The sequence below is a fragment of the Fundulus heteroclitus genome, chromosome 19 (genome assembly GCF_011125445.2).
Source record: "Fundulus heteroclitus isolate FHET01 chromosome 19, MU-UCD_Fhet_4.1, whole genome shotgun sequence".
Taxonomy (NCBI): Eukaryota; Metazoa; Chordata; class Actinopteri; order Cyprinodontiformes; family Fundulidae; genus Fundulus; species Fundulus heteroclitus.
Window position 1 is genome coordinate 29,554,133 of NC_046379.1, and position 13,866 is coordinate 29,567,998.

The 13,866-nt window shown below is 42.1% G+C and overlaps 2 protein-coding genes across 10 annotated transcripts in view; both read left to right on the forward strand.

The window, feature by feature from the left end:
* Window positions 1–1,184: 1,184 nt before the first annotated feature.
* LOC105935500 (cytochrome c oxidase assembly factor 8) lies at window positions 1,185–7,256 on the forward strand. Its single transcript, XM_012875905.3, has 5 exons — window positions 1,185–1,467; window positions 3,432–3,629; window positions 6,500–6,563; window positions 6,649–6,739; window positions 7,110–7,256. Exons 1-5 carry the CDS (start codon window positions 1,339–1,341, stop codon window positions 7,228–7,230), a joined length of 603 nt encoding a protein of 200 aa, XP_012731359.2. The 5' UTR covers window positions 1,185–1,338; the 3' UTR covers window positions 7,231–7,256.
* A 2,307-nt stretch (window positions 7,257–9,563) lies between these two features.
* klc1a (kinesin light chain 1a) overlaps window positions 9,564–13,866 on the forward strand; it is a 49,575-nt gene continuing 45,272 nt past the window's right edge. For 4 of the 9 annotated variants that reach the window (XM_021323267.2, XM_021323270.2, XM_021323269.2 and 1 more), the window contains exon 1: window positions 9,564–10,032. The gene's annotated coding sequence lies outside the window, so the exon portion shown is untranslated. The remainder of the gene's footprint in view (window positions 10,033–13,866) is intronic. The other 5 variants (XM_012875892.3, XM_021323271.2, XM_021323272.2 and 2 more) reach the window with 2 other exon arrangements.

Below are 13,866 nucleotides of genomic sequence, written 5' to 3' on the forward strand. Positions count from 1 at the left end.
GACATATATACCGTATATACATATATACTCTTATATTCTATGCCCTTCCAGACTTTCTCATCTGCAAATACAATTTTAGCCCCCCCCCCCTCCAAAGTTTTTTTTATATGGAGTATGTACAAAAGAAAATCTCTTTGACTGTAATATTAGTTTGATAACAATATCATATTGGTTAAATGGTTGTTCAACACAGACTGTGCTGTTCTCCTATGAAGAATTCCTATTCATTTTTTTTTTTTTTTTTTTTTTTTTTGTAAAATCCATCCAACATCTGTTGGTAATATTTCTGTTGGTACTTTGCCCTTCCATTTTGGTGCAAAAATATTTGGCAAAATCTGTGTTTTTGCTGCAGAAAGAATTGTTGAAGGCTTTGTACTATTTTTATAGAAATGTATAATTTGGTCTTCCAAATGACCATAAACAAATGTGTCATAAACAAACATGTAATCAACATTATTATTTTATAAGTAAAGTTTAATATCCATAAAAGCAAGTATGCAGAAAGACATCTCCCCTTTCTTGTGTAAACTCGTTAATTCAGGCAGTATGTCACACAGTTAAAGAAGAATCCCTAACCTATTAAAGCTCTTGCTTAATAGGTTTTTCCAGTGAATGTGATGATGACTACTTAAATCATTAAATGCGCACAATAATGTTTGCAAAAAACTTTAAGCAATAGAGGCATCACGTTATGATCATATTAATGTGGGCACCAAGGCGTGCTACCCATGAATAAAAACTAAGATATTCTTATAAGGAATTTTAGTCCAGCAACATGTGCTTTTATAGTATTTTGTGAGGTCAGGATATTCTAAAAAAAAAAGTGCTTTAAAATAATTTGTTGTTTTAGTTCACCGACAGGTGCTGATAATTTATTTTATAAAGGTAAGAGATTCTGATCTTGCTTTACAAAATTATTTAGACCGTGTGCCATTGCAAGCTCTATAACAGCCGTTTAAACCCATGGATCGTATCAACACTATCTAGAAACATTAAACTATTAGTAAACTGTTAGTTTATTGTTTCAAGTTCTTGTTGTTTAATAGTTTAATAGTTTAAAGTTGTGTTTAACAGTGTACCGTCGTGTTTTCTCGTGGAGTGCCTTACTGTTGTTACAAACGCGCTTCACGTTGAGTCGTCATGGTTACACCAACCGACCAATAGGGGGCGCTCCCTCGCCGGTAGGAGGGTTAAGCGACGCAGCAGAGTTCGTCACAGCCGGGTAGAAACAGAAGGGCATGAGCTCCTTTAGTCCGAGCTCCGTCGTTGGTTCTGTAAAGGCCTCGGCGTTTGTCCTCTTCTTCATTACAAACCGAGCGGCGTCGACTTAGTTAAACAATGGCGACCAAAGCAGCAGCGGCATGGAGGAGCGTCAGTGGCGCCGCGCTGCGTCCTCACCGCATATCAGCAGCGAGCAGACGGCTCTGCAGTTCCGAGCCGGCGACCCGGCAGAACCCCCCCACGAAGGTCCGTAGCGCGGCTGTTGTTTAAGCATCTGCATTAACTTTATAATAACGTGTTGAACAGTTTGGTCAGTGTTGTTATTGCCTGCGCTCCGATTTAAAAGGATCAGCTGATAACGTCACATCAGAGGCAGGGCGCACTTTCTATCTGTGTGGCAGAAAGTTTACAGTGGAAGCACGGTGGTGGCGGTGTGATGCTGTGAACCTGCTGTCCAGCCACAGGCAGAACGTTTGACCTTTAACTCCGCTTTATATGAACAGATTCTGGAGGCAAACGTGAGGCTGCCTGCCTCTAGGTCTCAAACACAGCAGCAAATCTAAAATCACCGACTGAAGGATCCGGACAGACAGCGATCTAGACAAAGCAGGTTTATTTCTAGAGCCCTTTTCACCAACAAGATGATTCAAAGTGCTGTGATCTAGGACTCCTGTCTCTATGTGGAGATCCTGGGTCTCAACCGGGTTAAAACGCCGAGGCTGGACCTAAGGGTGGAGGATTGGGCAAATGTATACAAACTCTGAAGAGCTCAAGAGTGGACTATAGATCCGCTAATACAAACCCGAAGAACTGCTAAGATCATACAGAAGACTGGTGGCTGCAAAAACCAACATATGCATGCATTGTTTTAAAAAAAAGCTCTTACATTTGGTTTGAGCCGCTATGATTAGGTTTCTGTATCCGTGCCATTTAATAATCTTACTCAATGTGCTCCTTTTTAATTGCTTTTTTACATACCTCTATGTCTGTAAATGTGTTTAATTGACATAGAATAGTCTATTTAGTTGTAAAGCAAGGGAGGCGTGTGTGTACCTTTTTCCTGCTCTCTGACTCCTGGATGGTGTTTTTCTCCTCGCTCCTCTCATGACGACCGCCTGCTCAGAAGTGATAAGCCCCGTCTAATCATCTGCTCAGTTGTGCTGGCCGTCTGCATGCGGGGCAGCAGCTGCAGCCACGTCAGCCTCTGCGCTGTGGGTTTTTATGCACTTCATAGGGATTTTACGTGATAGATCAACACAGCGTAGTTCATGAATGTTTGCCAATGCAAAAAACGTGACAGCCCGTTCATTTCTAGAATATGTTTATTTTACTTTTCCTATCCTAACTAACTTTGCTGTCCTTGCTGAGGAAAAGTATTCCCACAGCACGATGCTGCCACCACTGTGTTTTACCGTAAGGACCATGTGGCATTTTATTGTTCTTCCTCTCGTTGCCTGTTCCACGTGGCAGAAAAAAGACAAATTTGGTTGTGTTTGACCGGAGCTGCCTCTCCCACGTCTTTGCTGTGTTCCCTACGTGGCTTGGACAACACTTTAAACTAATGTCTGTTTTTGCAGCAGTGGCTGTCTCCTCACCACTCTTCCATAAAGGTCTGATCACATTTATTTGTAAAGCAAGAATTATGTTCTACTTTGTGTTTATCTATCACACAAAACGCACTGAAGCTTTTTTTTTTTGGTAATCTTAATGAAAGTGAAAAGGTTCCAGGAGTTCTTGCAAGGTACCGTCTGCCAGCAAACCAGGGTCGCTTGGAGGAACATGTTGGAGATTATAGGACACTCATTTCTGTAGAACTGATTTCAGAGTGTTTCCTGTGACTTTGGGGCTGAAATGTTTAATCGGGTGGCTCTAATCATGGCATCATTGAAAGGGAGAGGCCCTAAAGAAGTTTCTGCGCTCTTGCTGGTTGTTGAAATGTTTTTACTTTAATTCAAATGTTTGTATCATTTTGTTTCATGGAACATCTGTGTATTTTATCTTATGACCACGCATTCTGTCTACATGATTCTATTTTGTTATATATATATATATATATATATATATATATATATATATATATATATATATATATATATGTATATATATATATATATATATGTATATATATATATATATATGTATATATATATATATATATGTATATATGTATATATATATATATATATGTATATATGTGTGTGTGTGTGTAGGCATCTACATTAAGGCCAGAGCCCAGCCCTACGCATGACTGGATCGGTCCACCAAACCCTCTGTCAAACTTGCGGCCCATTGTTTACCGCATCAACGAGAAGGAGTCTGATCTGGAAAAGCAGCTGAGAAAGTTGAGGCAGGAGACGGAGGACTGGAATCACAGTTTCTGGGCAAAGCAGAACGTCAGCTTCAGCAAGGTAGGAATTAATGTTTTCCGATTTCTCATGTTCTGTTGTTTGTTTGTTTTTTGGGTTAAAAATGGACTGAACTTATATACTGACCACTCAAAATGCTTTATACTAAATAAACAACATCTGTCCAATTACAATATTTTCAGACATTCCCAAGTTCATATTTATCCTCAGTTCATTTCTGTATAGATTTATTTCTACCAGCAGGGGGCAGCCAAGCACAACAGTGTGTACACAGCTTTTTAGGTTCCTACAGGTACAGCTCATACATTTTAAATATTGTGAAAACATTCAATATTTTTATTTATTTCAATTCAGAAATTATATCTTATATAAATATTTATATATTGAGAATGAAAACCCAAAGTTTGGTGTCTCAGAATTATAATATTTTAAAGAAGTTCAGTTTTGAAAGCTTATGGTGTCACTTCCATATCAGCTAATTAACTCAAAACACCTGCTCAGGTTTCCTAACCCTCTTAAATGGGATGTTGGTCTCTGTCTGCAGACCAAAACCAGGGCTCCATCCTAATGCCCTTAATTATACCTCCTAGCTCCTGCTCCTTGACCTTTCACAGGGTCAACAGTCAGAACTCTATCGTGGGAAGGAGCTTCGGACTGCTGTGCCGAATTCAGACAGCCTTTAACTCTGACGTCATTACGTGATGGAAACACAAATGGATGATGCGAGTCAAATCCGGGCCTACAGCCTTCTGAAAATGAAACTACAAAGTGTTCGCCCTCTTGTCTCTGGGTATTTTCAGTGATTTTTGTGAGGGCGCTGTGCTTATACGTCATGTCACACAAAGGATCATGGGATACCTTGAGGGTTCTTAGCACTGGTAAGAGACATCGCAGGGTTCGTAGTCAAAACTAGCCGTTAGAGGGAGCAAACAGGCTTCTTTTCCTACCTCCTTCCTCACTGACTGCTCTATTCGGACAGCACTGATCATGGCGACCGCTAACGCACTTCTACTTTGGCTAAATAGTCTTTACTTTATAAGGGTATTCGTATTGAGCCATTATGTATATCGAGCCACACCTCCAGCAGCGACCTCTTTCCCCTCCACTTCTCACCAGTCGCCTTCTAAGAACATATTTGCGAAGGATAAATTCACAGCAGAACAGCATCACCTTTCAGAGGAACATGTCTAGTGAAGAAAAAGTAACTCCTCCCTTTTAATGCTGTTAGCAAGAGAATGTTGTCGTTCCTACACTCCACTGCTCTGACTGTGGCATTTTATGCCGAGGGAGGGGTTTAGCCCTAAACTATTCACATGGACGTGTAAACCAGACTGGAGAACAACACAGGGAGAGGGTGTGTGATCTCATACCATATTCCATCTAAAGATACAGTTAGTTCTTCACGTCATAATTTTTTAGTTCTATCTAAAATAATGACATTTTGCTCATCGCTCCTTTAAATTGTGTGTGTGAGTAGGTGACACAATCATGGGGAAGACTGCTGACTGGACAGATGTCCAGAACACAATCGTTGATGCCCTCCACAAGGAGGGGAAGCAACTAAAGGTCATCACTGAAGAAGCTGGTTGTTACAAACATATGTCCATGAACATAAAAGCATGTTCATGGAATGTTGAGTGAAAGGAAAAAGAGGCCATAGCTTTAAGTATTTCCCTAGTCTGGATTTGTATGGAAATAAGAAATTATATAATATGGAACACATTTGTGTTTCCAGAGTCTTCATTGGCCTGTCTTCAATGGCATTTTCCAAAGCATCAGAATCTGATGTTCTTCATAAATAAATTGGCCAAAAAAAATGAAGTGATGTTCAAGCTGATGCAAAAAAGTTAATGTTCAGAGACAGAAAAATCACCTTTTCCCCAAAGATTATGAGCCAAGTTATTATTTTTAGAACCAAAACAGTTTTTAAGAGGACAGTCACACACAGTTTCATCATTAAGTCACACCCGGGGTGATCTATGATGCTTTGTGATGCAGGTCTTCAGCTTGAACCAATGACTCCATTACTTGGCTGAAATAAAGGTATGAACCTGTTAGCTCATGGTTCTGAGCTGTAAAACAGTGAGTTGACAGAGTAAAGGTCTTGTTATGTCAGAGACAACAAAACTGTATCAAAGTAGTGAAATCCTTCCTGACACAGAAATGTCTTGCTATCTTGATAATGACCTAAACACACTGTTATTTCAACAAATCCTCCATGAAATCTTTTCTTGGATCAAGACTTCATCCAGCTGTCTCAGCATAATGAGTTTGAGGTTCTATCTCAAGATGTTGATCTAATCTTGATTATTATTAAGATAAAATAGGATATTCTTTACTCAACAGAAGGACCTAATCAAACTGTTGGTAAGATTAAATGAACCTGTGATCTACTTATCCAGGATAGTGAACAAGTTAAACTGTTAATGTGGTGAAATAAACTTGAGATCTTGTAATTATGAGATTATGTCCTATTCATACATTTATCACTCTTAAACAATCTTGAGATCTTATCTGAAGATTCTGACCCAATCCAACTGTTATCAAACAACACATGCTTCAGATCTTGTATCTCATGATTGTGAACTTACCAAACTGTTATCGCAGAGTTCAAGAGAAACCTTATTTTCACAAATGCAGCTTGAGATCTTATGACATGACATAATCCATCTAGTAAGACCACCATATTTTGAAATCTTGTGTAGTCAGAATGAAGTTGTGATGATGACCTTATACAACTCTTAATAAAGACAAAACAAGCTGGATATCTTGCTATCTCAAGATAACTAATTCAGTACTTCAAAGCTTTATAAGGTTTCAATAAAAAAATGTCCTTTATTTTATTCCATTTATAGGATTTAACCAGAGATGTTGTTTTAATGCATAGAAACAACTTTATTTGTTCTTTTCAGGAAAAGGAAGCTTTCATCATCTCACAGCTGAAGGCAAAAGGCTTGACTCTCCGAGGGGAAGATGGTGAGGATATGATAGATAGATAGATAGATAGATAGATAGATAGATAGATAGATAATCAAATCATCATTCTCATTTTCCCCCTCAGGGAGACGTCGTACCCTCAGCAGTGAAGAGATGGCTATATTTTACAAAAGCTTCTTGGACAGAAACCAAATGCGACATGCTGATTACAACAAGTGAGTTGTTTTTGTGGTCTTGCCGTCTCCCCTGCTGCTGCTGCGCCTCCCAGAGCAGCCGCCGTGGGGCTTTAAGTGTGCGCTACCACTCTGTGGGCAGAAAACAAACACGCCAGGCTCTAGAGAGATTTCTGTCAGTAAGCACCAAAGTAACTGACTTATTTGCTGCCTAAATATGTCCCCTTTTTTATTTTATTTTTTTTTATTTCCTGTCTGCTGGCTCTTGATTCACCTGATTGTGTGAGGCTGTAATCAACCAAATGACAACTCTTTTATGTCAATGTTCAGCTCTAGTAGCAGCTCAGTACTTCGACAGCCGTGTGCAGAGTAAATATTTCGGATGACTGAATGTTTTCTCTCTCACATCCAGAGAATGGTACAGACGGAACTTCACCATCACTATGCTCATGGCCAAAGTCGCCCTTGACAGCTTGTGGAAGACCGTTACTGAGAAACAGCGGCAGAAGAAAAACAGCACTCCGACAAATTAACAATAAATTCAATATTTATACATCTACGTGTTTGGCTGGATTTCTGTTTGCATTAGCATTATGTATTTATTCAGTCAACTAATGCATTTAGATAGGTACATGTTTTAAAGGACCTGTGTGCTTCCCTACGATTTTCTGGTTACAAAAGTGGAATATTTGTAAAACTGTCATGAGGATTTATTTAAAAAAAAAAAAAAATCAAAAGTCCCACAAGTGAAACAGTTTACTTCCTGGTATGCTGATAAATTCTATCATGAAGAATTCCCAACTAGTGTATACATTTCAAACAGCCTCTTATATTTACACTACTTGTCCCTGTTGGAGTTCTCTAAAGAGTCAGAAAAGATCAAATGCATCAAACGGTCAACATCAATAAAAATGCAAGCTGAAACATCAACATTTTTATCTAGCCAAATATTTTTGATACATTAGTGAATCTGCTTGAATTTTACCATTTTGTCACATTACAACTGCAAAACCTCAAGTCCTACGACTTACCAACACAAAGGGGTGCGTAATAAGAAGTGAAAGGAAATTGATACGCGCTCTTTCTGAGTCGGGCAAGAAGAAGATAATTTTTGACAGAAAGCTCCGAGGTTCTTATTGCAGCACAGAGGTCCTCTCGTCAAATTAGACCAAAATTGAAATGTTTGGCTTACAAGTAAAATGCTTTGTGTGCTGGAAAACTAATACTGCACATCACCCTGAACACACCGTAAGAAATACCCTCCCCACAGCATGATGCTGCCACCAGGTTTCACTGCAGCCTTTCTTTTTATTGAGCGATGACGGGGAAGCTGGTCGGAGTGGAAGGGGAGACGGATGGATTTCAATGAGAGGCTGGAAGACAGTTCACCTTTCACCATCACGACCGCCCTAAACATACAGCCAGAGATAACTGCTGGAAAGGTCTGGATCAAACTACACAAACAGTGTGTGTTTGTATAGTTTGATATCGATCTTTAGCGCTTGTCTTTTGTGTCATTTTGTTGATCTGAAATATATAAATAGCTGTATACTATACACTCTATACTTCTGATTATTTCAGGCCAATTACTGCCATCTGTGTAGCCCATTACTGCACACATATTTCCATATGTCACCCTTTAAATATGCAATTAACAAATCCACTCCCAGCAATTTCCTGAAATGTTTGTCGAGGGTTGCCAGATGGGGCCACTGGGTTTGTTATCGACATTTTCAAAAGAGTTGAATGCCAAAACAACCGATTCAATCAGAGAAAAATGACCCAAAATCGCTAACATTTCAATAAAAGGTTTTAGAAGTTTCCACTGAATGTTCAACAAACGCTTCGTGGTGAGGGCTAAATGCCAGATAATTGACTTCACCTGAGAGCCCTTGTTCATGTTTACAATAGAATTACATTTTAACCAATAAAAACAATATTCAGCTTGTGCTCTTTTTCAGCATAAACATTATAACTAAATTCTTAAACTTGGATAACAATTATTTCTAATGGTATCTATGTACATAATATGCAATTGATAAAAAAAAAAATCTACTCTTTCAGGAAAATCAAACTTTAGTTGGACCAACATTGAAGAATGTAACAATATTTTTTTTCTTTTAAATAGATAAACAGTATTCTAGGTTTTGGTTGTTTTGCAGCCGTGACAGGACAGGAATTGTCAAAGACGCAACTGAACAACAAATAAAATCTATTTTTTTTTAGGGAGGCGCAGCCATTACAATAATCAAGTGACTAGCATAAATAGTATATGCTGTCTCAGTTATAGTAACATGCCAAATTATATTATAATTATTACTACATCGTTACCATAGAAATTTCAATATTTCTTTAGTACTGCTTTCATTTTAACGGGGGTAAGAATGAACAATCGACATTGGCATGCTATGAAAGAATAAATCTGCATACACTAAAAAATATGCGTGTTCAATTTATTAAACCTTTTAATTCAGTTCAATTTTATTTATATAGTGCCAATTCATGAAACATGTCATCTCAAGGCACTTTACAAAGTCAAATTCAATCAGATTATACAGACTGGGTCAGAAAAGCCTTGCCCTTTAATGTATTGGTAAAAAATAAATAAAAAATACTTTGCATTTAAGCCCCTCTGGCCAGGAGGCGCACCACAGTTGTGGTTGTGGCCATTGCCTGGCCTCTTGGTGGCGCTACAGTCTATGTCAGCTAAACCTTTTTTTAATGTAACCTGGGTCAATAATGGTAATACATTTTTTAATTCTCATTAAATGTGACGTGTAACTCTGAAGCCCCCTTCTGCCCCCCAACCAGCCGCTGAGGACTGTGGCACAAATCTGGCTGCTTGCTCACCGCAGCTTCCTCTTTAATCCGCTCCAGATGACATCAGTATTACCGGGGAGGGGTAGGGGGCGCCGGTTGACGCCATTTTCACGCTCCCAGCATTCCCCCCGTCGCAGCGCGGAGCTGTCACTTGCACGAGCCGCTCGCTTTTTCGGTCGCACGCTACGGGTCGTGGAGCCGCCGCGGCTATGGAGAAAGCTCCGCGCAGGGTCCACCTGAGCGCCTCCGTCTAGACTCGGTGTTTCCTTCCAGCAGAAGGCTGCCAGGCGCTAGCATGGAGCTAACTGGACTGTAGCTCTTAATGAACGCAGGAAGGTCCAGCTAAGCAAAACACGCCCGACCCGGACGAGGCACTGTTTGGGATCTCTGTCTCTTCCGCCTGATATTCCTCCCAGCTGGGCTCCGCTGCAGACAGAAAGAGGGGAGAGGAGGGCTCAGAGAGAAGCAGAAGGTAAATTGGAAGGACTCACAAGCAACGAATGTCCCGCAGAACGGTAAGAATGGCTCCGTGTATTTATTGGACGGGACCTGTCGGCTAATTAACCATGTCCCGAAAACACGCCGTTCGCGCTGCGCTTTTTTTTTTTACACCGGTTTTTACCGCGGCGCACGTATTTATTTATTTATTTATTTATTTATTTATTTATTTATTTATTAATTCAGATATTCTGAGCGGGCTTGTTTCTGGAAATAGGCTGACTACTGGGAGGGGGGTGTGGGGTGGTCAGTGTTTACGTTGACGCCAGGAATTAGACGCCACAAAGCGCAGTCAAGTGTCAGTGGACGCTAGCTCGGAGCTTTGCGCTGCGGTCTGACAGGAAAGTGCCGGCTAACTAGTTCTGCTGGTTAATCCAGCTGGGAGCGACACGACCGCAACAAATAAGGACATGGGCCGGGACACGAGTCGGCCTGTCAGCCGGTAAAAAACGCCTTTTGTCCCCGGGGCCACTGCGGGCATAGACCTGTCCGTCAGGGCTTCAGCGTCTCATTGACATTCAGAGCGGGGTGGTGGTGTTGGCCAGGCCCCCCAGAGACAGTGGGCCGCAGTGTGCAGCTGGCAGCTGGGATACCCGAAGGTGTCTGTGGATGTGGATGTCATGGCTCCTGTTGGCCCACAGGAAGTCTCCGCGTTCTCACCCACAGGTGCCACACCTGGACAAGCGCATTAACTTAATGAGTGAGTGTATTACTGAAGGAGAGAGTGTTTCCGGCCGCTCCCCCCATTCAGGCGTCTCCGCAGCGAGTCATCACCACTCCCTGACAGGGCAGAGGTCTTACCCTTCCTGACGCCACCGGGATTCGAACCCGGTTCCTCTGGGTTTCTGCCAAACCAAGGAGGGACGCCGTTTGACCAGCCAGATTCTCAGAACCTTGAGTAAAAGCATCAGCCTATGAACAAAAACAAAAACAGCTGTTTTATTCAGTAAGGTGTTATTCCGCCTGCTGCTGTTAGAATGTAACATCGGTGCCTTTTTTGTCACTCTGCTCTTCATAAAGTCAATTAATTAATTACATGTGGAGTAATTAGCTGCTTTACAGACATGAAATCAGATCTAAAGCTGCGTTGCCGTTATAAGACTGATGGCGGCGCTCGTTTAGTTTCCAAATCCTCCCCCTTTTTTGCGACATTTGGAAACATCTGTATTTGCGCTGTAAACAAAAGAAGAAGGCAAGACACCTTTCTGCTTGCTGAGCAGCAGAGCATGGCAACATGTGGGGGAGGGGCACTACTTGTCTCCCTTCTTGCTCCAGGCAGCCAGAGAAAGCCCCGATCAGGGCGGTGTATCCTCCACGGCACCCGATTCAAAGGCCTCCGACCCACAGGAACGGTGTGACCGTTCTGGAGTCACACCGGTACCGCCAACCTGTCCATGCCTGTTGTGGTGAGGAACATAAAAGTAGATCCTCCATAACTAGGAGCAAGACTCCATAAGGCAAAACGATCCGATATTGTTCAAATGAAGCAGATTTTTAAAGCAATAGTACCAAACAAAAGTCTGTAAAGTGTTTGTATTATGAGTCGGTACTCTGCAGAACCTCCTTTGCTGTAGTTACAGTAGTGAATCTTTTCATCCACATCTAGAGACGGACATTTTTGCTCATTCCTTATTGCGAAGCAGCCTCAAGTTTAGTCAGAAGAGCAGAAAGCCTCTGTGAGCATCATCATTTCAGGTGTTGCCATAGGTTCTGATGTGGATGGGAGTCTCTGGGCTCAGACTGGACTCCAGCAACGTGTTTCCATCCAATCGGTTCCATCGCAGCGCCACGGCGTCTTGTATGTGTGCCGGTATCGTCTTGCTGGAAGGTGACTCTCCGGCCCAGCAGGACCAAACTGGACCGATTCACCGTGTGCCACTTACCGTGTCTGCTGTCTGAACGGGTTTTATCTAGAGGCTCCAGCCCTTTTCATGTCTGGACCTGTTCTGCTGACGAGAACTATCTTTGGTTAGTAACCCTGAGTTTGTTCTTATTACCAGACTAGAAGTTTCTCTCTGACGTTCTGTTCAACTGTAACTCAGGGAAAATTCATCAGGTTATTTAAGGAACTATCGTAGCTTCTTGAAGCCCCTGTTTTAGGTATCGAGGCTGCTTTTTTTTTCTCTATATGATTTCTGATTATAAAATTATAGAAATAAAATATTCTGATTATTCACAGCTCTGGCGTTGGCGAGTCTCTGTCAGTTTCATGAACTGCTTCATTCGGGGGATGTGTGATCTTTAATGTTCGATCAGGTTCCTACTTTTGGGGTTTGCGGTCTTTGTGTTGCTCTTCCTGCCTTAACCTTAAAGTTCTGGCCTCATCGCAGCGATAAACCATGTCAGTACGCCACGCAGACAGAACTTTTTCTTCTCCTTCCAACTAGACCAGTTTGAATAACTTAAGGATGTTGATCCCCAGACAGTCGTAGCCCAGTACGTCATTAATATCAGTAACATTTATACTGTATAATGAAGTGTTGTAACTTTATGGTGCGACAACATAAATGTTGTTTTCTGACCCAGCAGTTCCGGACCCCAGCGTCTCTCTGTATGCTGACATGTTTTGTCCCAGGAGTCTAGAAATATTAGCAGTTTGTGACTCGCTGCGTGCGCCGGCAGATGGCGCGTTAACGCGGAGCAGCTAGCAGAGGTGCTGCGCCGACACTCGTCCTGTTTGCCGTTCTGCCGTGACGTGCCTCAGGTGGCCTGGCATTGATTCCAGCACCTTTATGGTCAGCCCTGCAGAGAAAGTTGTTCTCATGCTGCTGGGACTCCAGAGAAAACCAGACTAATCGCTGGAGAGGGAAAGACAGGGTCCTGTCTGTCTGACGCGCTGCAGCAAGGCTAAAGGCTTCCCTCTCTGCTGTTAAAACCCAGTACAGGTCAGCACGCCTCTCCTGAAGCAAGCAGCCCCCTTCACCAAATGTGTCACATGACACATGCTCTAAGCATCACCATGGCAACCATACACCATGTGACCATGAAACATAATAGATCTATGGCTCCTACACATGCTTTATAAAAGCTGCGCTCTTCACGGTTCTGCGTCAAAGTGAACTTCCTGTGTTCATATGGGAGCATGGAGCGGGTCACATGACAGAGAATGCTGCAGCGCTGCATACAGTCTCTACTCTGTGACCGTTGTTGTAAAGGGGGAACTAGATATTTACAAACGGTTCGGTGATCTAACAAATGTGGCTTTTTTCCTAACTATTATACGGACAGCCTAAATTAAAGTTTCGCGCACAGAGATTAGCATGAGTTGAAGTCAGGCTGCTTGATATAGGTGCGACCAGGGTCCGAAATTAACACTCGCCAGTTGCCAAATGCGAGTAAATTTCCCGTTTGGCGAGTGAATTTCAGAGGGCTAGCTGCCACATGGCAAGTAAATGTTTGTACCAAATAAATAACAAAACTCATCTGGGCTGCGGATGACCTGTTCACAGCTCTGTCCATCCAGAGCTCAGTCTAGACCCGCCTTCTGCAGAGCAGGAGGCATGGGAGGAGAGCGGCTCCCAGATAAATCCTTCATTCAGAACCAGTAATGGCTGCACACTGGATCAGAAAACAGATTTGCTAACTAGAGGCATTCTAACATGCCAATTAGTCTGTTTATAAGTTTCCTTCTTATTTATTCTGCATTTTTTTTAAACTACGTGCGCTGTGTCTCTGTGCTTTGCCGCTCTTACTGCGCCCACCCACCCCCCCCGCCCTCTCGGAGCCAGGTGCTTTTATCAGTGTCCAGCCTTCAAAACGTGAATCACTACGTTTAATGTCCTTCCACCCATACCAAAATGTCCCAATTGAAATCAGTAGTAGAGTCAGTAGCTGTTTCATGCTCTTTTGTT

Coding starts and splice junctions, on each gene's coding strand:
- LOC105935500 (XM_012875905.3), top strand. CDS start 1,339: ATGGCGACCAAAGCAGCAGCGGCATGGAGGAGCGTCAGTGGCGCCGCG. Junction 3,630..6,499: donor AGAACGTCAGCTTCAGCAAG/GTAGGAATTAAT, acceptor TGTTCTTTTCAG/GAAAAGGAAGCTTTCATCAT. Junction 6,564..6,648: donor GACTCTCCGAGGGGAAGATG/GTGAGGATATGA, acceptor TTTCCCCCTCAG/GGAGACGTCGTACCCTCAGC.